Raw genomic sequence first — 25,716 nt, 5'->3', positions numbered from 1 at the left:
GCCTTGGGCGTGTGAGAAGCCCTTGGCCCTGGGCCCTGCCCCCGGTCCTTCCTCCCCCACACGCTGGGGACTCAGCCCTTCCTTGTGTTAAATAGAAACCTCTTTATTCTAAGTATCGTACATTCCTTAATACATTGGACTGGGGCCAGACCTTGAGGTGAGGGGAAAAGGGGGGGCCTGGGACACTTCTCTAGAGCCTTCCAAAACGCCACCCAGCACACGCTGGGCTGGGAGCTGGTGCGGAGCTTGAGTTTCGTGGCCTTGGGAAAGTCCTTGGTCCCTCCGGCCCGTTTCTCTTCTACGCAGGGAGCGTAGGGGTGGCCCCAAAGGCCTCTGAAGATCTTTCCATCCTAGGTCGTCTGTGGTCCCAGGCAGGGAGTCAAGAGGGGGCCCTACAGGAGAACGGTTTGTCAGCAGCAAAGATGGGGGGCACTGAGGTGGGAGGGGGCTGGGAGAGTCTCAGCGTTGGGTGGGGGGCCGTGATGGAAACGGAGGCCGAAGCCGGGGCAGGCAGGCCAGACCGGGCCTGGTCAGCTGGGAGAGGGGAAGGCGGCCCAGGAAGAGAGGGAGGCCGAGGCAGAAAGGTGGGCGGGGCACGGAGATGTCTGAGAAGAAGGCGCGGTCCCGAGGGGGTGACAGGGCTCCCCCCTCGGACAGTTCCAGGTCCCGGGCCACGGCCAGGATCTCCTGGCGGGCGGCTGTGTTGTGCAGGCCACGGATGTCCAGGAGGGCTGCCACGTGCTTCCGCCTGGGGACAGAGGAAGGGACACGTGCATGGGGTCCTCTGCGCCAGCCGCACACTGGCCCACCTGTGAACCTCGTCTGTTCCAGAACCTACCTTAGCTCTGGAGCCCTTTTGCCGCCCTCCAGGTCCCTCCCCCACCCCCCAGCCCCCAGTCTCCCCTCCTGCCGGCACTATCCTCCAAAACTTCCCTTCCAACCATTTCCAAATCCTTCCACTGCTAACTCATTCCAGAACCCTCACCTCTAAACCCAATCTTCAGCCCCAACTCAGTTCAGGCAGCTCCTGGATGTCCTTCTGGTCCCCTCACACCTGTACCAGCTCCGGAATCTACACCAACCCTAACTCCACCCTCCCTTGCCCCTCAAACAGCGCCCCCACCCCCACCCCCATCGCTCCCACCTAACCCGGAAGTGCTCACCCACAACCGCGGTCAGGACCCTCACCTCGCCCCCCCCCCCCCCCCCCCCCCGCCCCCGACCCAGGCCAAGTCTGGAAGCTTCTCCACCGCTGCGGTTCCCGAGCCCATGCCCAAAGCTAGGAACCATCACCACATTCCCACACGAGACCCCGAACCCAGCAGTCATTTCCAGAACCTTCATTTCAAACAGAGCTCCCGGGCCTCCGCGCTACCCCCCTTCAACACAGCTCAGGCGTCTTCCCTTCCCGCCCCCCCTCCCCAGAGTCAGAACTATCCGTCCTGGACTGGTGGCTCCCTTCACCCCAAGCCCTCAACCTTGGAGCCTAAACCCAGCGGAGGCCTCACTCCCTGGGGCGTAGGGGTAACCACCCCCCCCCCCCCCACTACACAGAAGAGCCTTGCACGACCACCCCCATCCGCATTCACAGGGGGCGGTGTGGCGATGGGTGGTCAGGTGCACCAGCTTTAGAGACGGCCTGCCACGGGGAGGGGGGGGGGGAGGGGGGGCGTCAAGTCCCCAGCTTTGCTAGCTGTGGCATTTAGGGCAATCTCCTTAATTTCTGCCTGCCTCAGATGACGCCAAGCATTGAGAACAGCGCTGCCTTTTACTTGCATACAATTTGCTAAAATAACTCTTATTATAGGCCTTACTTATTGAGTGGGTGTGTAACATGCTTTCTCAGGTCTGACATCAGGGCTCATAAATAAGAATCGGGAATCGGTAGTGCGGTCACCGTGGATGACGAGGAGGAGAAGGAGGATGGACTGATGACGAAGAATCCCCCCCCCCCAAATCCTAGGAAAAGAGTCCTATTATCCCCATGGACCTGGTGAGGAAACCGAGGCTCAGAGAGGGTCACCCAGAAAGGAAATGGTCCACCGGGATCTGAGCGGCGCCTGCCGCCGTCCCAGTGCGTGTGCGCCCGTGTGCCCGTGCGTGTCCCCGTGTCCCCCGCGGCTCCCAGGCTGGGCTGGCCCTTCCTGCCGCCGGCGGCCCCGCGCCCCCCTGCCCTGGGCTTCCTGTGACTGCCTGTTTGTTTGCGAGCCCTGGTGGCGGCGGCGGCGGCGGCAGGAGAAGGAGGGAAATCGTATTAATAATGCCCTGGTTCCAGCAGGAAACGGCCGTCAGACACGCTCGCCGCCCCAAGAGCAGGAAACGCGGGGACGGATGCCAGGGCCCGGACAGTCCTCGGCCTGGCGCGCGCAAAAAACGAGCCGGGCGGGCGCGGGCGTGCGGTGGGGGACCCTCACCTGATGTCTGGGTAGTCCCGCACCAGCACCCCCACCTCCACCTGGATGCTGGGCGTGTCTTCCAGCTGCAGGATTTCGGCCAAGTGCGGCACCACGGCGTCCAGCCACGAGGCCTGGGACTCCTGCAAGGGGGAGGCCCCAGGCTCACACTCTGGCCCCAGGTCCCCCTCCCCGTAAACCACACCCCTCCGGGCCTCAGTCTTCTCGTCTGTAAAGGGGGCCAGGGGCGGGTTATCTGGAAGCTTGGGCAACTGGAACAAAAATCCATAATACATCTACTCCCAGGTTTGCGGATATTGGGGGGGGGGGCTCGGGGACACCCCTCAAAGCCTAGCCCTAGGATTTTGCAAAACGTTACCCTTAGGGGAACCTGGAGGACGCGTACATGGGGTCTCTCTGCGTTCTTGATAAAATGACGCGCCCCCCCCCGCCCCCGCTGCTGAGCTCCTGCTGGTTGCAACGGGGTACAAATTAAAGAGGGGGGCAATTTGGAACTCTTGGATCTGGGAACGCCAAGATTCTGAGTTCCGGCTGCGCTGAGCCTCTGTCTGTGCTCGTGACAATAGCTGACGTTTCCGGAGCGCCACCTCTGTGCCAGGTGGGGTCCCAAGCCCTTCACAGGACTTAAGTGACCCAATCCGCACCCCACGCACAGGGGACCGGATTCCGGTTTGCGCCCGGAGGCGAGCCCCCCCCACCGTGAGAAAGCCGACTTTTACGCGCGGAGGCCAAGGATCAAAGTGTTCACCGTGGGCTGAAAGTTGGGCGACGGCTTTATGCTAAGGCCCCGCCCCGGCTAGCGGGTCGGTGGGGGGGGGGGGGCCGGGAGGATTCTCGCGAGGCCAGGTTTTTTGGAGCCCCCCAACCCCCACCCCTACCCCCGGGGCCCGCACTGACCAGCCGCCTGAAGAGCCTCTGCAACTGGGCCGCGTCCTCCCGGAGCCTCCCGGCCACGCGGCTGCGGGTCCGCGCCGAGCGGCAGCGCAGGCGTCCGCGGAGCAGGGGCCGCACATACTCCACCAGCGCCCGCCGGTGCAGCTCGGCCACCAGCGCCTGGGGACCGGGGGAGACGCGAGGGCTTGTGAGCCGGTGACCCCTTCCCCCGCTCTCCACGCGCCCCGCGCCCACTCTGGGCACCCAACGGGAACCCCTCCCCCGCCCACAGGGCGCCACACCCCCTCTTAGCCCCCCGGCCCCCCAGGCAGCCCTTCCGACTCCCAACGGGTGACCCCAAGTCCTGCCCGATGATACCCTCCTCTGCCCCCTCATCAGCTCACCGGCACCCCCTGCCTGCCCAGCCCAGCCCCCCCGGGAGCCCCACCTCCCAGAGGCCCCCACCCTGGGCGCACCCCATCCTTCATGCCCGCGGATGCGCCTCCGCGCAAGCGCCGCCTGTCCCACTCTGAGCGAGTGTCTCCGCACCTTGAACGCGTCTCCCCCAGCGGAGCGCTCCTGCCCCTCCTCTCCCCCCCCCCCCCCCCCAGCCCGCGCACCTGGTAAGGCTCATCCTGCATCCTGCGCAGTGCCAGGGCCTGAGCGCCCAGCGTGCCCACGATGCCATCCAGGGCCTCCGGGCTGTTCAGCCACTTCCTGCGCATCAGCTTGTTGAAGTGGGGCTGGGTACGACGGAAGGGGGAGATGGTTTTAGCCCTCCTCCCTGCCACCGTCTTTCTTCACTTACCAGTTCAACAGATGGGAGCTGAACCGGTTCTGTACGGTGCCCTCCCCGGGCTCACAGTCCGGGGAGGGGGACAGACCGTCCCCAGTGATGGACCCAGAGTGGTCAGGGCAGGGAGGCGGGAACCCAGGAGTTTAGGAAGCCCAGAGGGGATGCCTGAGTCAGCGGAGAGAGTCCAGGAGGGCTTCCTGGAGGAGGGGACACCAGAGCTGGGGACAGAGGCTGGAGGTGAGGGGTGGGAGAGGGAGTGGCTCAATCGGCGGGAGGAGCCAGTGTGAAGGCGGTTCAGATTTCAGACGGGGTTTGGGGTCAGTGGGATCAGAAAGAAGGTGTTCCTGTGGCTGGCAAGATCCATATACTTGAGGGGCCCAGCACAGAGTGAAAATGGAAGGCTCTCATTCAAAATTATGAAGAACTTCAACACAGCAACAGCAGAGCAGCAAACCAAGCTCGGGCTCTTCTAGGCAAGGGTGTCCTGTGTGACTGATGGGTTCCACAGACTCTTGAAGCTAGAACTCGCGACAGGGGGATGGGGGGGTGGGGCTGGAGCACACAGGGCTGTGAGGAGCCCCAGCTTCCTCCTGAGGGCACTGGGGAGCCATGGCAGGTTCTGAGCAGGAGAAGGCGCGGGTCAGGCTTGTGCATTACCGAGATCTTGATGGGAGGGGCAAGGCTGAAGCAGAAAGGGGGGGGGCTCAAAAGAGAAGAAAGAGGGAAAGAAGCCGATGAGAGGGGTGAGGAGGGGGAATGCAGGACCCAGATAGTAGGATTCGTACAATTTCTGGGGGGGGGGAGGGGAGGGAGGCACCTGCAAGTGACCTAAGAGGTGGGACCAGCAGCAGGACGGTCCCTGAAGTGGATCTGGGGGCAGGGAGGGGGAGACGCCGTGGGCTGGGTGGACCCTGGGGAATATGAGGTCCCCGGGGACATGGGGGGTCAGTGTCCAGGGGGCCTGAACTGAAGTAGGTCCTATCCCACTCTGCCCCACACCTACTGCGAACAGTAGCCTGGCCGCGTGAACCTCCAGGAGTGGGGCCTTGTGTTGAAAAGCAGGTGTGAATTAGATGAGCTGACGCTCTTGGTTCAGGGCCTGTCACTATTGCTATGAACCCTATATATTTTTTTAATTTTTTAATGTTTATTTATTTTTGAGACCGAGGGAGACAGAGCATGAACAGGGGAGGGGCAGAGAGAGAGAGAGGGAGACACAGAATCCGAAGCAGGCTGCAGGCTCCAAGCTGTCAGCAAAGAGCCCGACGCGGGGCTCGAACTCACAGACCGTGAGATGGTGACCTGAGCCGCAGTCGAATGCTTAACGGACTGAGCCACCCGGGCGCCCCTAAGAACCATGTATTTTTACCGAGATATCAGCCAGTGCCCGTGGGCTGGGACCCAACTAAGCCACAATCTTATTGCCTCCTTCCGGCCACCAGCCACCTGTGCCCATTTTCCAGATGAGCGAACAGAAACCCCAAGAGGGCAAGCAACTGGCCCAAGGTCCCCCTCCTCAGAAGCAGTGCAGCCACTGCTGGAACAAAGACTGTACCCCTTCCCAGCACCCCTATAAGGCCCCCACTCGCTCACGTGCATGCACACACTTGTCCGTCTAGTCATTCAACAAACACCCCCCCGCCCCCTTCCTGTGGCTCAGCTGGGTCGCTGGGGACACGTGGAGGAGGCTCGGGGACACACGGTGCAGAATGAGACAAACAAAACTCTTGAGGATTTGATCATCGCGAGCAGGTCAGGGGAATCATAATGCCGATCTGATATTGGGTGATTTTAAGGAATTATCGTTCCCTTGGTTGGGTATGAAAACGGCACCGTGGTTATGTTTGTTTAAGAAGGATTTCTTATCTTTCGGAGATGCAGGCTGAAATGTTGATGGGTGATGACAGGATGTGGCGGGGCCGGGGGGGGGGGGGGGGGGGGGCGGCGGGTGGAGAAAGGCGACACAAGATTGGCCTGGAGCTGATACTTGCTGGAGCTGGTCCACGGGAGGTCATTCTGTCATTCTGCCTACTTTTTGTGTATGTTTGAAATTTTCCATAATAAAAAGTTATTTTAGAAACATTCCGACAAATCCTGCCCTGGAGAAGCTCACATTCCGGGGGGGGGGGGGCAGCTGGATTGGGGAGAGGAAAAAAAAAAAAAAAGCAAAGGCAGTAACAGAGCAGGTGGCCCTAAGTGCTTGGTTGGAGAGAAACTCAGCAGGGAGTGGGGAAGGGAGTCTCTTCTCGGGGCTTCTATTTTATTATTTTTTAAATATTTATTTATTTTTGAGAGACAGAGGGAGAGGGAGACACAGAATCTGAAGCAGGCTCTAGGCTCCGAGCTGTCAGCACAGAGCCCGGCGCGGGACTCGAACCCACGAACTGTGAGATCATGACCTGAGCTGAAGTGGGAGGTTTAACTGACTAAGCCCCCCCCAGGCACCTCTGGGGCTTCTATTTTAAATAGGGCAGTCAGAGGAGGTCTCACTGAGAAGGTGACATCTGGATCAAGACTTGAAAGAAGTGAGGGAGGGGGCAATGGGGCTACTGGGGAGAAGAGCGGTCCAAACAGAGCAAACAGCAAGTGCAAAGGTCCTGAGGCTGGACTATGTCTTGTTAAGGAATGGCAAGGGGGCTGGCATGGCCAGAGTGGAGTAAGTGAGGAGGACAGTGGGAGAAGGGGAGGTCAGAGAGGGAGAGGAAAGGGTCAGACCATCCAGGGCCTTGGGGGCCACAGCAAGGACTTTGGCTCCTGCCCTGAATGAGCTGGGAGCCATGGAGGGTTCTGAGCAGAGGAGGGACATGATCGGATGTACGACATAGATTGAGCGTGCACTATAACCAGGGATACACACACCTCTGTCTCATTCCCAGGTACTCCCACCACCCTCCCCACATACTCTCACCCACTTCTGACCCCAGCCCCTTCTGGGCGCGCACAGGAGCCCAGGGGTAACCCGGGCTCCAGGGTCTAGGAGAGGCCGGGCAGGGATCTGGGGGGCCTCAGTGGGGAGGGGCTCCACCTGATCCCCAAGGCCCCTTCTGCTGGTGATTCTCCATCCTTCCCTTGACTGTATTCTCCCTCTCTTCCTTCCTCCACCCTCTTTTGCCCCCCTACAAATGGCCCAAACAGGCCATCACCCCCCCCACCCCCACGTGCTTCCCAAACACCGAGTCATGGGCTTAAAGGAACTGCAGGTTGCGGGGGGGGGGTGCTCCCCTCTCCTGGCACAGGCCCTACCCCAGCCCCCTGCCTCACTCACCTGCAGCTCTTGGAAAAGCAGGTCAGCCAGGACACGGTGGCAGAGGCGGGTCACGCGGTCCAGAGCGCTGGCTGCGGCTTCCCGGGCCGGCTCGCTCTCGGGGGGTCCCACCCGCGCCAGGCGCTCTGCCAGAGCCCTGTGTGGATCAGAGGAGCCAAAAGTCAAGGAGCCCCGATATTCAGCTCAACTGCTTGGACCCCTCTGCCTTCTCAGATGGACTATTTTGTGAGCACCGAGGTGACAGGTCCGATGGGGAGCTGGGGAGAGTCAGGGGCTCTGGGGAGAGTCTGGGGGATGACAAATATCAGGGGATGTCTGGGAGGCTGGGGGGGGGGGTGTGTGGAAGCTCCGTGGAACGTGATTCTAAACATCTAGAATTCTAAGATTCTACGCTTCGCATTTTCTCTCATTGCAACCATGATCCCTCCGTCATTAAAAGGGCAGTAACCTGGTCTGAGAGCAATGTGGCATTTTCTGGCCAAATCCCAGCGGGCCCCCTTCTGGGACTGTGTCCCTCAGAGTCCCCACGTCTGTGGGAGTTGACAGGTGTGCCACGTTTTTCTCTGCAACAGGGTGGAGCCAACTCTCCATTCACTGGGGACACATTAAATAAATGATCGAACATGCAAAACGTGGAATGCAGTTCACGTGTTGCAAAGGAAAAGTGGTAACTCCAAAAGCTCACAGAAAGAACTCCAAGCTGTTAAGGGGGAAAGGCACAGAAGTGTGTTCAATATTCTACCATTTGCATATTTTTCTTTTTAAGGAAAAGGAATAAGGGGGGCCTGGCTGGCTCAGTCGGTAGAGCATGAGGCTCTTGATCCTAGGGTTGTGAGTTCGAGCCCCACATTGGGTGTAGACATTACTTGAAAATAAAAGCTTTAGGGGCGCCTGGGTGGCTCAGTTGGTTAAGCATCCGACTTCGGCTCAGGTCATGATCTCATGGTTTGTGAGTTCGAGCCCCGCATTGGGCTCTGTGCTGGCAGCTCGGAGCCTGGAGCCTGCTTCGGATTCTGTGTCTCCCTCACTCTCTCTGCCCCTCCCCTGCTCACTCTCTGTCTCAAAAATAAATAAACATGAAAAAAATGTTCTTAAAGGGAAAGGAATAATATGTATTCACATTAGTGAGATATATTTACTTGTATATGAAATATGAATATGAAATAGGTATATATGAAATGTGTATGGATATGCACAAAATATGCATATGTATATATATGCAGAGTATGCAAACGCACACACACCCTTATTTACACATATTTACTGGTAAATGTCCTGCAAAGATACGACAGACTCTAGCAGTAAGGAAGGTGGGGGCCGTATAGGCGTGAGGCTTTTCACGGTATGCCCGAGTGTGCCTTGAATTACGAAGCATGTAAATACATCACCGATTTTGAAAATGCATTGAAAATACGTTAATAAAAAAGGGAAAATACGATAAAAAAAAGCAAAAAAAAAAGATTTGTAATTCTTAGAGTGTTTGAGTCTTTCTTCTAGGTGCGTGTTAATTACAGCGCCCCAATATTTTGATTGCTACATAATTCTAGTGCTCTGTGATGCTAAGATTCTTTCTAGGAACCCCCCCCCAGGTTTGATGTTTCTAAGGCCCCCATGTGCTCGTGTCTCTGGGCCAGCTCTGTGATCCCCACCCAGGGCCCCGGGGCACCCCAGTTCAGCTTGTCGCCGGGACTGGTCCTCTCCCCCACACGCTGGGTGCTCTCACCTCAAGGGGGGCCCGCAGTTGACCAGGGAGATGGTCCTACTGATGTACCTGTCGGGTAGCAACTCCCGAACTCCTGGATTCTCATGGAATCGCTCCACCCGTTGCTGGAAGCTAGTCAGGGGGAGGGGGGGGAGAAAGGGATGACACGTGACAGACGGAGCACCCGGCCCGAGGAGGGTCCCCTTGCTGGACACTCAGCCCAACAAAGCCCGTGACCCTCACTGAAGCGCCCTGCCCATCCTTACTGGATTGCCTTTCATCTCTCCTCTCTCTGCTGGATCACGGCTACCGATGCCCCCATCCTGCCCTGCACCCCTGCCCCGCCCCAGCCCTCCATACCTCTGCAGGAATTCTGCCAGCCCCCCCAGGCAGCAGTGGGCCATCCGCTCCCCAAACTCTTGGCTGACGCGGGGTGCTCGTTCCGTATGTTCTTCCAGCAACTACACGGTCCCCGGAGAGGAGAAGGGGTGAGGAGAGGGGAGGTCTTACCTTCCCGCTCCCCGGGGGGGGGGGGGCGCTGGAGAACGGATTCTCCTTCCTCTTCCCCACCCCCTACCTCACACACATCCTGCGCCAGGCTGCTGGGCTGCTCCTCCGTGCTCCCCCAGTGCTCCTCGTTCTCCTGTAGGACCCGAAGCAGGGCTGCCCGAGTCTGAGCCTGGAGCGGGGAGGTTGCAGGGGGGAGATGCAGGAGTCAGGGGTGCCTGGAAGCCTGTCCCTCCTTTTCTCCCCTCCATGGTTCCCACCTCTTAGCCCCAGGCCGATCTGGGTCCTACCCCTGAGCGTGTCAAGGTTACTCCAAGGAGGGAGGCTGGACCACAAAACCTCCCCAGCCCCTTGCGTCCTTATGATGTGGAGCTTCATATTAAGAGGCTATAGTTTTAAGATTCATCCATCTGACAGCCAGGGAGTTTGAGGGTCTATTCTGTCATTATTTGACGGTCCTAAGACTCTGGTCCCCAGGTTCTGCAAAAACAATTTGTTCGAGGGGCACCCGGGTGGCTCAGTCGGTGAAGCATCCGACTTCGGCTCAGGTCATGATCCCACGGTTTCATGGGTTCGAGCCCCGCGTCAGGCTCTGTGCGGACAGCTCGGAGCCTGGAGCCTGCTTCGGATTCTGTGTGTGTGTGTCTCTCTCTCTCTGCCTCTCCCCTGCTCAGCTCTGTCTCTCTCTCTCTCTCTCTCTCTCAAAAATAAATAAATAAAAATTTAAAAAAAAATTTTGTTCAAGAGAGTCAGATTCTGTGATTCAAGAATTCCAAGGGTCTGGGATTCTGAGGTTGACACACGTCTGATTCCCTGGTCCAATGTTCCCTTCAGTGAATCTGAGAACCACTCTAGGCTCTCAAGTTACTACGATTCTGACCTCTGTGGCCGAGGCAGGACTGGCATTCCGGTGGGAGACAGCCCCGTGGCCAGGCTGGGTGTTGATGGCCCCACCCTTCTCCTCACTGGCGCCTACGCCCGGCCAGTTATTACCCGGGTTTGCCATCGGCCCCGCTTGTATGCACAGACTGCTTTCATGCCCTCCCTCTGTGAGTCTTTGGGACCGCGGGCTGAGCTTCTGTGACTGACTCCTGCTCTAGGATTCGAAGTATCGGAATGTCTGGAAACTTTGCTGATCGGCTCTGTGCCCCCCTGGGTGCTTGGGTGACCACACGGAACATAAGGCAGAAGTGATCAGCGTGGGCTTACACTTCTGTGTCTTTCGGACAGAACCCAGAAATCCACAAAGGGAACAGGGAAATGGACGCAGCGAAAGGGGGAGAGGAGAGCCCCCCCTCCAGCCCCCCCCAAGCGACCCCTCCCTCCCTGCAGAGCGCCTCTGGCTCCCGAGTCCCCGGTACCTTAACGTCTGTGACACATTCATCCTCCAAGCCCCGCAGGGTGCCAGGAGACAGAAGGGGCCCCAGCTCCCCATTCTCCAGGGCCACCAGGTCCACCAGCCCTAGGACCTCTCTGGGAGTGGGAGGTAAGAGACAGAGGGGTCTGTGAGAGGGGGGACCCTGGGCAACGGAACCCCTCCCCACCCCCCCACCCCTTCACACCCAGTGTGTTTGTGACCCTGGGCCACTCCCTTCCTCTCTAGGGGCCAGCTTTGCTCATCCCTCAAAGGAAGTCTCTGGAATTGTTGCTTCCCTGGCCCCAGCTGTCTGAGTCAGCTCCCTGATGAATGGTGTCCGGGCAAGACTTGGAGGGCTCAAGTCCAGGCTTGACGGGCTGGCACGCAGAGTCTCGGCCGTGACCAGCTTCTGCCTCCGCTCCTTGGCCCCATCACGTCACCCGCCTTCGAGGCCTCCCCAGTCCAGCCCTCGCTCCCGGGCCCTACACTCTTACACACCTGGTCTGTGCCGTACCACCAGACCCCTTATGCCTCCTCCACCACCCACACGCACCCCAGGCTTTTTGCTCTTGGCATTTTCTCAGCCAGAAGTACCATCTTCCTACAAAGCAACTTAACTCCCGTCCAGGAAGCTTTCGGGACTCCCCGTCCTGCCTCCGTCTCCCATGCGAGATGTGACCGTGTCCTTCATACAGAGTCCCAGATGGGATCTAGGGGGTCGATGTCGGTACCTGTCACCTTCCCCTTCTTCTGGTGGCAGCATGGGGGTTTTATTTGAGGGACCACCCACCCTCCTCGCTCGCCAGCCTGTGGTTTGGGTGTGGCCAGCTCCCTTGTCCCTGGAACCAGTAGGTGACCCAGTCCTGGCTAATCATATTCCATCCCCTGGCCACCAGACTGGGTATGTCTTAGGATCCAAACACTTGACAGGAAGTTTTAGGAGCGGGAGAGTCCATGGCGCTGAGGTTCTAAATGCCAAGGTTCTAGAATTCAAGGGATCAAGAGATTACAGTCCTAACCCTGGAGGGATCCACAGTGGGTCCACATCCGGAGTGGATGCGGCTGAAGTTTAGGATTTGAAGTCTCATCGCTGCTAAGGCTCTAGGATTGAAAGTGTAGCGGCACCTGGGTGGCTCAGTCAGTTGAGCATCTGACTTGGGCTCATGTCATGATCTCGCAGTTGGTGAGTTCGAGCCCCGCATGGGGCTCTGCGCTGACAGCTCAGAGCCTGGAGCCTGCTTCGGATTCTGTGTCTCCCTCTCTCTGCCCTTCCCCTACTCTTCTCTCTCTTTCTCTCTCAAAACTAAATAAACATTAAAAAAGTTTTTAAGAAAGCGTCCGTGCTAAAGTTCTAAGATTGGAAAAATCAACAGTGCTAATGCCCTAGGATCGAAAGAGAGAGCAGTAACGGTTCTAGAATTCGGAGGGTCGGCGATGCTAAGGTTTTAGGCATGTTGGTGCTAAGGTCCTCGTATTTTAAGAATCAGTGGTGTGAAGGTTGCAGGATTGGGGGGGGTCAATGCTACAAAGGTTCTAGATGAAAATGAGCAACAGTGTTAAATTCTAGGACTCAGAACAATACTGAGATTCTAATAGTGTAAGTGTCATTGATGCGAAGGTTCTAGGCCTGGAGGGGTCCACCGCACCCTAGGCTTCTAGGACTGAAGTGGTCAGTGGTGGGCACCTGGCTGGCTTAGTCTGTGGAGCATGCAGTCTTGATCTCGGGGTCGTGGGTTCAAGCCCCACACCGGGTATAGAGATTACTTTTTTTTTTTTTTTTAAATGGAGTTTTTCAAAGGAAGGAAGAAAGGGTGGCGGGGAAAAAGAAATGGTCAGTGTTGCTGAGATTTCAGAACCGGACGGGCCAATGGTGCCCATAGGTTCTACGTCTGGGAGAGCGAGGGGTGTTAAAGTTCTACAACCGCAGGGATCGGTATGATCCGTGTTGCTAAGATTCGGAGAGTTTAACCGTCAACGATGCGAAGGTCCTACGCCGCCGGGAAGGGTCGATGGTGCTAAGATTTTTAAGAATGGCAACTTAACGCCGCTAAGCTTCCGGGACCAGCGGGGGCAGCGAGGCTGAGATTCCAGGACGGGCAGCGTGAGCGGTGCCACGCTCCCCAGGGTGGAGGGGTCACCTGGGGGTCCTGACCCGTCACAACCGGAAGGGCCCGTGTTGCTCGGGTTCTAGCGCGGGACGAGAGGATCGCGCTCAGACGCTCGGATCGTAAGGGTCCCGGGGGGTGAGGGCTGGCGGGGTCGAGGGTTCTCAGAGGCGAGGATTGAAGAGCGGGCCGTTCCAAGGTCTTTAGGACCTGGCGAGGCCGGGGCTGGGGGAGCGTGGGTCGGAGGGGGGATCGGGGGCGGCGGGGGCGAGATCTGCGCGCCCCGGGGGCAGCCGCCCCGCCTCACCTGGGGTACACCTGGTTGTGCCAGTGCAGCAGGGCGTAGCGGTCGGCCAGCGGCAGCCTCCGGCGGGCGGCGGCCCCGAGCCAGTCGGCGAGCGCGCCGTGGTAGCCGCGCAGGTAGACGCCGAAGGCGCCCAGGCCGGCGGGGTAGGCGGGCGCCAGGCGGCCCCGCACCACGCCCATATCCTCCAGCAGCCGCGCCCGCAGCGCCTCCAGCTGCCCCGCCAGGCCCCCGGGCGCCCCGGGCGCCGCCGCCTCCAGGCGCTCCCGCGCCGCGCGCGCCACCGCCTCGGCCCAGCGGGCGCGCAGCTTGCGGGCGGCCCCGGGCCCCCGGCGCCCGTCGGCCGCCTCCTCCTGCACCAGCACCTGGCCCAGCTGCGCCACGGCGCCCGCCCCGGCGCCCGCGCCCGGCCCGGGGCCCGCCAGCGTCTCGCGCACCAGCGCCCACAGCTCGCGCTGCAGGGCCTCGTACAGCAGCGCCACGTCCCGCGCCCGGCGGCCGCCGGCCGCGCCCTCGGCCCCGGGCGGCCCGGGCGCGCCGCCCCCCGACGACGCCAGCTCCTCGGCCTCCAGCTCCAAGATGTGCTCGTCGGCTCGCGCGAGCTCGCGCTGCTGGATCAGGCTCAGGATCTCCAGCACTGTGGGGGCAGAGCGGGAGGTCAGGGGGAGCAGGGCGCGGGGCGGGGAGGAGAGGGGGAGGCGAGGGGGCGAGCAAGGAGCCCGGTGTCGGGCGAGGGATGGGGGGCAGGGTGAGGGAGGGAAGCGGAGGGGCGGAGGAGGGAGAGAAGTCAGGGGAAGGGGGGGGAAGGGGGTGAGGCAGAGGGGAGAGGGGCGGGGGACGGCACAGGGTATGGGAGAGTGGGTGAGGATAGGGGGAAGGGACCAGGATATTTGAGGGGCGAGGACAGGGAAGGCACCTCAGATCCAGAGAAAGGATCCAGGGAATGGGAGGGCGGGAGGGAGCCAGGTAGGGGGAGCCGGTGGAGAAGAGCAATGGATCAAGGGGCAGGGTGGAGGCCAGGAGGTGGGGAGGGGAGAGCAGGACCAGAGAGGGTCTTTCGGGGGGGGGGGTGGCTGTGGGGGTGATCTGGCACTGTGCGTTCCGACTCCCCCAAGAGACACCCCCATGGGGTTGGGAGGCCTTCGCGTGAAGGCCAAGGGAGGGTCCTGGTGGCCCAGGGTTACCCCGACACCTCCACCCCCCTCCACTTCCTCCCTGGCAGAGAAACTTGTTTCCTGGCCAGCGCTATTTCTGCCCATCCGTTTCCAGAAGGCGGGGGCTCCAGTCACCCCCTCCTCGCCTCCCTGAAGTGCCCTCCCAGTCCCCTGGGAGCCGGGGCTGAAATAGCTCCTGGCCAGGATGTGGGGCGAAGTGAGGGCTCTCCTGAGGTCCCCGGGGGCTGAGGCAGCATGCGTTGGGGGTTGGGGGGGGGTCTGGGAGTGAGGAGGGGGATGTATGAAGGTGGACGGAGCCAGCCCCAGGGATCCGAACTGGAGTCTCAGAGATGGGACTGAGATAAGGGATGAGGGGGAAGTTGGGGTGCAACCTCTAGAGGGGACAGGAAAGAGCTGAGTTTGACATCTGGGGCCTGGGACGGTGACTGGGGGCGGAGATGAATTGAAGCGAGGGCTGAGGATGGAAAGAAGGGTTTGGATGTGAGTTTGAAGATGAAAACCGGACCTGAGTTGGGGCCGGGAATGTGGGTGGAGGTTGGGAAGGGGGGGGTTCAGGGTCAGGGTGGATTAAGGGTCAGGGATTAAGAATGAAGGGAGAGGGGTTCCCCGGGTGGCTTAGTCAGTTAAGCTTCTGACTCTTGATCTCGGCTCAGGTCGTGGTCTCACGGTTCATGAGTTTGAGCCCTGCCTCTGGCTTTGTGCTGACAGCCTGGAGCCTGCTTGGGGTTCTCTCTCTGCCTCTCCCCCCGCCCCCCCCAATGGTCACTTGCATGCTCTGTCTCAAAACAAACAAACAAATAAATAACGTTATATAAAAAAAATGAGGGGCCCTTGAGTGGCTCAGTCGGTTGAGTGTCCAACTTCAGCTCAGGTCATGATCTCATGGTTCTTGGGTTCGAGCCCCTGTGTCGGGCTCCGTGCTGACAGCTCAGAGCCTGGAGCCTGCTTCGGATTCTCTGTCTCCTTCTCTCACTGCCCCTCCCCCGCTTGTGGCTCTGTCTCTCGCTGTCTCTCAAAAATAAATAAATGTAAAAAAAAAATTTTTTAATGAAAAAAAAAAAGAATGATGGGGGAGAGACTAGCTTGCCGTTGGGGTTGAAGGTGGGTGCTGACATGGGCCTGGGTCGGGGGTTGGGCGTGAGGCTAAATTGGGGACCAGGCCGCAACCTGTGTGCGGGAGGGCACTGGCTGGCCCCCGTGGTGTTGACGGTTCTTGGGCACAGAGATGAGGTTAAAGGTGGTGTTTGGACAAAGGGATAGTGGGGTTGGAATAAGGATAGAGTAGAAACTCAAAAAGGCATTGAAGAGAAGACCCTGGGGCTTGGGGTAGTTTGGGGCTGAGGATAGAGACGGGGTGGGGGTATGAGCTGAGTTGTGCCCCCCCCCCATCACCAAGAAAAAACACGCGTGAAGTCCGATGAGCGGAGAGGTGAGCAAGTTAAAATGAGGTCGTAGGATGGGCTCTGATACGGCGTGACTGGTGTTCTTACACAAAGGGGAGATGTGGACACAGAGACAGACATGCATCGCGAGAAGACGGCCAGCCAAGCACCAGGCACGGGAGAGTCGAGGAAGGAGTCCCCTCTGCGTGTCTGAAAGGGCATGGATCCAGAACGGAGAGTATAGATTTCTATAGTTGAAGCCACCCGGTTTGTGGGGTTGTGGGACAAGGTTACAGCAGCCTGGAGAACGTAACACAGGCCGTGGGGGACACAGTGGGGAGACGCAGGTGGGAGGTAGGCGCTGGGCGTGGCGGGGAGTTCGAGGTGCGGCTGGGACGTGAGGTGGGGATGAGGTTGAAGCTGGGGGTTGGGGAGTTGGGTTGGATTTGGGTTTGGGGTTCAGAGTGGGGTGGAAGAGGAGAGGAGGTTGGGGGTGAAGGAGGAGGTTGGGGTGCAGTCTGGGGCCAGGGTTGGGGCTGGCGATGGGAAGGGGGTGGGGTACAGAGGTTAGGGAGAGGCATAAGGTCAAGGCTACATGGAAAGGAGTGGAAAGGAGATGGGATGGAGGCTGAACTTGAAGGGAGGGAGGGAAGGAGGGTTGAAATTGGGGGTGCAGAAGGGATTAGAGGGGGTGAGACCAAAGTTCATGATCCTGATCATAGGACATGGGGGTGAGGTTGAGGCCGGCGGGTGGCGGGTGGGATGGATCCGGGGTGGGTTGGGGGCGGGATGCGTTGGGAGCGGGGTGAATTGGGGGGGTGGATTGGGGGCTGGGTGGATTGGGGGCGGGTGGATTGGGGGTGGGGGTGGAGACACAGCTGGGGCCAGGGCTTGGTGATAGAAATCAAGATTTTGGGGGGAGGGGGCTGGGCGGGGGGCTCCCGACTCACCTGACAGAGGTTCCTTCATCTTTGGGGGCTCAGGGACCTTGGGCGGGGGCTCGGGAGCTGCCTCGCCTGCGGGCACCACCCTCTCAGCCAGTGACGCGCGGCGGGGCTTGGGCCCGCGTCCCAGTCTCAGGAAGGCCAGTCTCCGGGCGGCCTCCCCAGCCACCTCCTCGTCGCCCTGGGCTCGGGTCCCCTGAAGCCTGGCCAGGAGGCCAAAATCTGCTGAGCTCCTGCGTATCCCTGGTGTCAGCACTCGGCCCAGGAAAGAGCGGGACTGCCCATCTCCGGGGCTGCCTGCCCGCCGGCCGGGGGTCCAGCCCAGCCGGAAGGGGGCCAGGCCGGCCAGCTTCTCCAGGGTGGCACGGCGGCGACACGATGTTCCGTTGGGCAGGCTCCCCAGCTCCCCAACCTCGTCTTCTTCCGGTCCCGGAACTTCCTCAAAGGGGTTCCGAGAGGACCTCAGAGGCAGCGTCCCCGCCCGGGGCACCTTAGGGTCGGCCACCCCTAGACTCTTCAGGATGGGCATCTTGACGGGCAGGGACCTGGGAAAAACATAAGTGGTGTTGATAATTAAGGCCTCTGGGTGCCCAGCAACGCAGGGCCTGCGTGCCAGGCACTGGTCTGAGCATTCACTAATCCCATGAGGCTAGTGCTATTACTATATGCCCAGATGAGGAAACTGAGGCTCAGAGGAGCAAAGGTGCTTACCGAAGGCCCCACGGTGATTCAGGGACAAAGCCAGCATTCGCACCCAGACCTGTCTGATTACCCTGACCGTTGGCGTTCAGACCCTTTCCCTGCCTGACTTCCTGTCTGGGTGCTCATCACCTCTGTGGACCCTCCCACTCTAAGAGGAACCAGGCTCAGAGAGGGGAAGGGTCCGTCCCAAGGCGGCACAGCCAGCGAAGAGGAGAGACTGCATGGGGACTCGGGCCCCACCGTCTACCCGGACATCAGTCACACACATGGGCACCTGCCTCGTCTCTCCCCTGTCCAGCCAGCACACCTGTCACCTCTATCCCGCCTTCTTCTTTGCCTTAGCAAAGCCTTACTGGGAAATGTCCAGAGCAGGCAAATCCAGAGAGACAGAAAGGAAGTGAGTGGTGGCCGGGGACTGGGAGACGGGGGTGGGTCTTAATGGGTGTGGCTGCTTAATGGGTACAGGTTTCCTTTTGGGACATGAAAATGTTCTGGAACTACATAATGTGGATGGTTAACAGCACTGTGAATGTACTAGAATGCCACTGAATTGTACGCTTTAAAGTCAAATTTTTAAATAAACTTATTTACTTATTTTGAGAGAGAGAGAGAGAGAGAGAGAGAGCAGGGGAGGGCCAGAGAGGGGGGGAGAGAGAGAGAATCCCAAGCAGGCTCCGTGCTGCCAGCACAGAGCCTGAGGCGGGGCTCGACCTCACGAATCGTGAGACCATGACCTGAGCGGAAACTGAGAGTCAGACACTTAACTGACTGAGCCACCCAGGGGCCCCAAGATTTTATTTTTAAGTAATCTCTACACCCAACGTGGGGCTCGAACTTACAGCCCCGAGATCAAGAGTCACACGCTCTACAGACTGAGCCAGCCAGGCGCCCCATAACTTGAACTTGATGGGGCACCTGGGTGGCTCAGTCGGTTGAGCATCCAACTCTTGATTTTGGCTGAGGTCATGATCCAGGGTCGTGGGATCGAGCCCTACGTTGGGCTCCACACTGAGCATGGACCCTGTTTAAGATTCTCTTTCTCGATAAACATTTAAAAGATTCTCTCCCCCCCCCTCAAATAAAATAGAACAAAATAAAGTGAATTTTATCCCACCTCCTAAGTCCCTCATCTCCTCCCTCTCCATGGCCCCTGCCCCAGTCCAGGCCCCTTCCCACTTCCCCCCTTTCTCCCTGGTCTCCAGGCTCTCGTCTTGGCCCCTCCAGCCCACCTTTGAGGATCTCTTTAAAGCACAAACTTGCCCTCCTCTTTCTCTTAACCTTGCATGGCTCCCCAGTACCCTTGGCGCGAAATCCAGCTGCCCTTGCCTGCTAGCTGTGCACCTCACCAGTGCTATCCCACATTCTCCCCCTCCAGGCTCCTCTGGGTGCCGGCGTTTGTTGATCTTTCTACCTGGACACCTGTTCTCCCTGCACCACTCAGGCTTTAGGATCCAGCCCCCAAGGCCCTCGCCTCCAGGAAGCCCTCTGTCATGCCTAGGCTGAGTCGAGTTTTCCCCCCCTCAGGATTTTCCGCATCCCAGCCCTCCCCACTCTGAGTTGTCAGTGTCTGGGGATGAGTCTGTGTCCCCCACCGGACTGTGAAGTCCCTGGAGGGACAGGGTCGGGCTGTCTCAATCACCACTGCGTCCCCGACTCCCAGGGCAGGCGCTCAGGAAATGAATGGGTGCTAAACAGGAAACAAAGGAAGGAGGCAAGGACCTCATTCCTTGTGGGTGAGGAGTCAAGCTGGAGAGGTCAGTACAGAGCAAGCCGTGCAGGGCCTCGGAGGGGAGAGCCGCGAGGAGGGACTTGGGCTCTTTCCCGAGGACACTAGGGAACTGTGGAAGGGCGCTTTTTAAAATGATGAAATCGTTCAAAGATTCAGGAATTCAGAAAAATTCAGAAAACAAATAAACACCCCCTCTGCTTCCAATCCTAGCGGCGTCTGATGCAAACATTCTATTTTGTGGCTATTCTGTTTCTATGGCTCAGGTTTGGCTGTTGTTTGGGTGTTCGTTTGTTTCGGGTGGGTTTTTGGTTTTTTTTTTGTTTTTTTTTTTTTTGGTCTTTTTTAGAATCGAGCATTACAAGATGCACTCCCCGCCCCCAGCTCTCCTCCCTTGCCCTAAGTCTCCGTAGCCTTGCATCCAGAAACAATGTATCCTTTTCCGGGGTTTCAGAACCGCTCTGTGAAGGCTCTCCTACTACGCGCATCCAGCAACTTGCGCTTTGATGGTGGTGTTTGGACTCACATACATGGGAGAGGTATCCGTGCCTATCTCCGTGGCTCTAGTCGATTTAAGTGTCGCGTTACTCTTCCACTGTCTGGCTTTGGCAAAACTGTGTGAAACGTCAGGGGTTTCCCCACTCACCTCCTGCTAGACACATAGGTTGTTTTGAACTGGGACAGGTTCCGAGCAGTTGAGGGACAGGGTCGGGATTGGGCGGCCCCTTGGGGGTGCATAGAGCATCTGGAAGGAGGCTGATGCTCAAAGGGTCCCCGAGCTGGCTGGGCCGTGGGTAAGAGCATCTTCCTTTCGTGGGGGAGCCCCCCCCCCCGCTTCTTTCCTCCCTGACTTCAGCCTCTGGACCTCAGCTGTCGTTCCTCAAGCCTCTCTCCGGTCTCCATGGTCCCCTGTCCTCCAGAGAGGCAGTCACCATGGCAACCCTTGCCTGGAGCCCCCATGGCTGTGGGCAATCGATACGAGCCCCCCATGCACACACCCACAAGTCGTGCACGGATTTCTCTTTCATTTTCCCGACTGGCTTCTGTGTGTTTCATCCCACAAATGGCTTCACCGTGTCCCAGCCCTGTGTCCATCGTCCCCCCCCCCCCCCGCCCTCCGAAAATCCACATCCCCCTTCGACTTCCCTGTAACAGAAGCCAACATGACCCAAACTGGATCTGCCACTCCCCCACTGGCTCCCACATCCATCCCCAAACTGGATCCCAATACCCCCCAAGCCATTTCCAACATCCTCAGACCCCGCTGCAACAGTTTCTCCAAAGTGGCCCCGCCGGCTTTCCCTTTCCAGGCTCCACCACCCTCCACCACCCGCCTCTGCAAACTGGCTCCTCCGACATCCTGCCCCCTCCAGCCCCCTCATCTGCCTCCCATTGCCCGGGCCCCTGACTCACTTCCGAGGCATCCCTCAAGCCCCCAGCCTCCCGACTCCCACAGGATGTCTTGGCCACCAGCGCTTCCCTCTCTGGGCTTCGGCTCCTCCCCCTCCTCCCCCCCCCTCCTCCTCGCTGCCAGCCTTTCCCCAAAGCCCTAAACCCTCCGCGGGCAGTCTGACCTGTTTGCAGAAGTCAGCACCTCCAGCCCCCAAGTCTGTATCTGAGAACAGCCCTTATAAAGTGTGCGTCCATGCTGGACCCCAGCCACGCAACCCCAATCCAGACCTCACCCCCAAACTATCCCATCATCAGCCCAGCCCGGTTCAAGCTCATGCACATCTTCACTCCGAACACCATCTCCAAGCCCCCATCTCTTGGGGATGGAGAAGAGCATCCACCGCTTTCTCCCAACCTGAACTCCGAGGGCATCAGACCCGTTCTCTCCTTTCTCCCTTGGTGGTCCCAGCTCTCCTGGCTCCTCTGAAGCTTCTCTGGATCCCCAGGGTCCCCAGATTCTTCACTGCACCCCCCTTCGGTCCCCGGCTCCTCCTGCCCTGTGGCTGGCACCCTGCTGAGGCCAGGCCCCACATGCTGTCTTTGCCCCCAGCCTCTCCTGGCTTCAGGGCACATGTTCTCACCACCTCTGGTCCAGCCCAGGTCCAGCGGGGAGCCCAGGCCAGGGCGCAAGAATCCTGCCCCCTCCTCCAGCACACTCACCTCCTCGTCAGCAGGCGCCTTCGTCCCTCTGTCCCTGCTGCTGTCCTGCCCTGAGGACACTTCAGCCAGAACTGCTGAGAGCTTGGAACTGGGGGGGGGGGGGGGGTTAGAGGAGGTCAATTTCCTGTCAGGAAACCCCTCCCTCTCTGGGGCCAGGGGCGGGAAGGACTCTTTATCTGTCTGCCCTTTTAGGCCAAGCTGGGGTTGGGCTGGGAAGGACAAGGCCACAGTCTGGCCCCCACCCTCACCCCCACCCGGAATTGCCCCCCCCCCGCCTGTTCTTCACGCCTTCCAAGGTGACAACACCATCCTGGGCACCCTGGGGAGACACCCAATGCTGGATGCGGGCCCAGAGCTCTCCTTCGGGTTCCTGGCTCTGGAATAAAGACAGGGAGGAAGGTTCTGCTGGCCCAGAAGCTGCGATCAGAGGCCTGAGGGCGTGGGTGGCACGGGGCAAGGCTTTGGAACTATAGTCCTCTCCCCTGTCCCCAGGTCCCTGTATGGCTCCCTCCTTCGACATCATCCTGGCCTCGGCTCCAGCCTCTGTCCCTCAAAGGAGACATTCCCTGAACAGCAGAAGCCCCTTCTCCCCCCCACCCACTTCCTCTCTCCCCAGGGACTGGCTCTGATTCCTCAGTTCCTTCGTATCACCTTCCTCAATTTGAACGATCAGATTTCCCCGTCTCCCTTGTAGATTTCCTGACTCTCCCACTTGAACGTAAATCCAAAGCAGATTTTGCTTACCTCATTCATCTTTATATCCCTAGATGTGCGTCCGGCACATAATAGTAAAGGTTTATTAACCGAATGCACACATGGGGATAGATCAGAGCTAAGGATTGGAAGTTGGGGACGCATATGGCAGGTGCAGTGGGGGGGGGGCGCTGGGAATGGGTTGGGGGTTGGGTGGGGTGCGATGCAGGCTTTGGGTTACTTGTAAGGCTGGGTTTCAGGTTCAGGTGCTCTTTTGGGCGCTCAGGCATCGTGTCGCAGGTGTTAGGCCTGGAACAAGGGATCACTTGCCTAGGCAAAGTTGGGGTTGGTGTGGGGTTAGGGTCGGGGCTGGGCTCAGGGATCCCTACTTCTCCCCCAGCCCCAGCAAGGGCTCTATAGACACCTGTGCTGGAAGAAGTGGGTCAGGGGTTAAGATTCCAAGATCTGAAGGTCTCAGTTCAAGACCTGGGCCCTGGGGAAGGAGCCAGGTTGAGTGGCCCAGATTGGGGGGGGGGTGGGGGAGAAGAGGCTTTGTCCTCACCAGGTCCGTGTGGACCCGTGGAAATCAGAAGGCAGCCACCAGATCTGGCTGGAACCAAATGACCTGTCGTGGGCGGTGACAGCTGTCAGATCCCCCCTCTTTTTTTAACTCAATATTTTATTGAAATATAATTCAGGAGCACCTGGCTGGCTCAGTCGGTTGAGGGTCCGACTCTTGATTTCAGCTCAGATCACGATCTCAGGGTTTGTGAGATTGAGCCCCGCGTTGGGCTCCTTGCTGTCAGCTGGGAACTTGCTTGGGATTCTCTCTCTCTCCCTCTTTCTCTGACCCTCCCCCACTCATGCACATGCGCGCGCGCGCGCGCGCGCGCGCGCGCACACACACACACACACACTCTCTCTCTCTCAAAATAAACTTTAAAAAATTGTTTTAAAAAGAGGTACAATTCATATGCCATAAAATTCACCCTTTCAAAGTGCCCAATTCAATGCTCTCAGTGTATTCACAAGGATGCAGCAACTGTCACCCTATCTAATTCCAGAACATTTTCATCACCTCACAAAGAAACCCATAGCCCTTTAGCAGCCCCCCCTTCCCCCCTTCCCCTCTGCTCCCAGCCCCGCGGGTTTCCCTATTCTGGACATTCCATATAAAAGGAATCACAGTAAGTGGTCTCTTGTGTCGGCCTACTTTCGCTAAGCATACTGTTTTTAAGGTTCATCATTTTGTAGCCTCCCCCCTTCATTTAGCCTCAGTCCCCTCATTTGGGAAATGGGGTGGGGACAGTACTGGGGTGAGGGGGGCGGAGCCAGGGTGAGGCCTGAGGTGTGGTGGGCAGGTGCGTGTAGGGAGGTGATCTGCTGCCCCCGCGTGGTGCATTGGAGAACTGCGGCTCTCCGCGCTAAGCCTAGGAAGGAGTGACTCAGCTCCCCCAACCCATCCCCGAGACCCCACCCCTCACCCTGCAGAGCCCTTGGGATCTCAAAACTTCTGGAACACCACCCTGAACTCCTCCCTCTCTGCACCCCACCATTCCTGAGACTCCTTGGGCCCCATTTGCTGAGTAACAATGGTAATGTCACCCGCTTATGAAGTTCTAATATGTACCCATGTGAAGCATTTACATATGTAGTCATTACATACATAGTCTCTTACCGCAGACTGAGGTTGCTACTATTATGGTCCCGGGACAGGAAGCCCATCGTGCTTAACAGCCCAAGTTCCAGAGTTTGGGAGCACTTGGGTTCAAACCTCAAGCCTGCCTCTCACCAGCCACGTAACCTTTCAGCATGTGTACGTGGGGCTGAGAATGACGGTCCAAACTCACAAGGTGGCAGAAAGAATAAAGTGCTCAGAGCCGGGCACAGAGGAAGCTTCTGTGAGTTTACGTAGCTGATAGTATCAACCGGTGATACGCTGATGAATGTTTGACAACCTGCTCTCTGGGGGTTGGGGGGGTGGGGAGCCTCGATTTGCGGCGTTTGCCATCTTCCATGGTGTCAATCGTCCCGCCAGGGCTCATTCAAGTTACCAAGCTTGGACTCAGTGATGTGAAGCCACAGGGATGTCAGTGAAAGCATTTTGGGGGGAAGAGATGCACAGAAGCTCATTAGACAGTTGTTTCACTACGAAGGCACAATAGATGTAAATGACCGCAGGATCACAGCTAATAGCAAAACGTAGTAAAATAATTAGGTTGGGATGCGCATGTGTTACCTTTGTTTTAAGTGCAATTTATTTAATTACGTGTTTGCATACTTTAATTTTTTATAATGGCTGTCTTAACCGGTTCCAAAATTCCTGAGCCTTTAACAGGCAGCTCGCTCGAGCTGACTCCCAACACACTGGTGTGAGCATCACACCCATCTTTTAGAAAGGCAAACTGAGGCTCAAGAAGATGGTCAGACAGGGGCAGGGCATGGACCCGATCCAAGGGTTGTGGGATTTGGTGGGGGGGGGGGGCAGGACTGTGCAATGCCCCTCTTTCTTTCAGTCTAGAGGGGATGGGTCGTCCCCACTGCAGAACCTCAGGGAAGCCCTTGCCCTCCTCTGGTTTGAGCTTGCCCATCCCGACAGCAGCTGCACCCGGCAGGTGCATACCTACACAGGGCTCTCTGGCACCTGCTTCAGCCCTGCCAGGAAGGTAACATGTAGATCCTTGCTCTCGCTTTGTAGATTGGGGAACCGAGGCCAAGGAGGGGCCAATGCCTGCCTTGAGTCACAGAGCTATAGGGAGAAATCCTCAGGCCCCAGCTGGGGTGCGCAGGAGAGGGGCCCGCAGCCACAAGCCTGGGCTCTGGAGTTTTCTGGGAGGTGGGAGGGCCGCATTGCTAGAGATCGTGGTCAGCCCTGGGCAGCGGCTCTGCCTAGCACACTACGCCCCCAGCGCCCTCAGCTCTGTTCCCAAGAACTTCCTGGGCCCCTCGACTGAGCAGAGGGTGGGCTGGGAGGGAGAATGCGGACAGCGCCGCCGTCTGTCTGGTTCGTGTCTCTCGGGGCTTCTCTGCCTCGGTCTGTCTTGTCTTTTTATCTCCGCTCTCTTCACAGGTCTCTGCGTCTCTGTGTGTTATCTCTTTGTCTCCTTTTGCCTCTCCCTCCGTCCCCGTGTGGGGGTCTCTCAGTCTGTGTCGCTCTCTGTGTCTCTGTTCTCTCTGTCTCTGTGTGTCTCTCTTTCCCTGTTTCTCCCTCCTTCATTTATTTATTTATTTATCTATTTATTTATTTAGTCGCTCGGGTCTTTTGGCTCCCTCTACATCTCTTTGTATGTCTGCGTGTCTCCCTACTTCTGTCTCTCCAGCCTTGTGTCTCTTTGTCTCTCTATCTCTGCATCTCTCTATCTTTCTCTGCGTCTCTGGCGCTCTGCCTAGGCGTTTCTCTCCCCTTCTCTTCCGGTGAGTCTCCGCTCTCCTGTGAGAACACGCTCCCCTACCGACGCGCCCAGACCTGCCTCCGCCCCCGGAGCCCCCGGCTAGCCCGGGCCTGCGCCTTTAAGGGCCGGCGGCAGAGGGCGGGGTCTCCGCGGCCCCGCCCTGCCCGCCCCTCCCCCTGACGTCCCTTCCTCCCCGGCCCCTCCACCGCCTCCCTCCGCCGCCGCCCGGGCCGGCTCCGCGCCCCCTCCCCGGCCCCCGCCCGCCCG

General features: G+C 58.7%; 1 protein-coding gene across 1 annotated transcript; it reads right to left on the bottom strand.

Annotated features, from left to right (window-relative positions):
* Window positions 1–82: 82 nt before the first annotated feature.
* On the bottom strand, window positions 83–21,515 carry EXOC3L2 (exocyst complex component 3 like 2). Its single transcript, XM_023245234.2, has 12 exons — window positions 21,365–21,515; window positions 16,831–17,369; window positions 13,327–13,960; window positions 10,919–11,030; window positions 9,628–9,729; window positions 9,411–9,511; window positions 9,072–9,182; window positions 7,349–7,484; window positions 3,908–4,030; window positions 3,312–3,467; window positions 2,415–2,536; window positions 83–748 (listed from the first exon to the last, which is right to left on the bottom strand). The coding sequence occupies exons 2-12, from the start codon at window positions 17,351–17,353 to the stop codon at window positions 460–462; spliced, it is 2,409 nt and encodes an 802-aa protein (XP_023101002.1). The 5' UTR covers window positions 17,354–17,369; window positions 21,365–21,515; the 3' UTR covers window positions 83–459.
* Between the last annotated feature and the right edge of the window lie 4,201 nt (window positions 21,516–25,716).

Source organism: Felis catus, chromosome E2, assembly GCF_018350175.1.
Source record: "Felis catus isolate Fca126 chromosome E2, F.catus_Fca126_mat1.0, whole genome shotgun sequence".
Classification (NCBI taxonomy): Eukaryota; Metazoa; Chordata; class Mammalia; order Carnivora; family Felidae; genus Felis; species Felis catus.
This window is presented reverse-complemented; position numbering and strand designations above follow the sequence as displayed.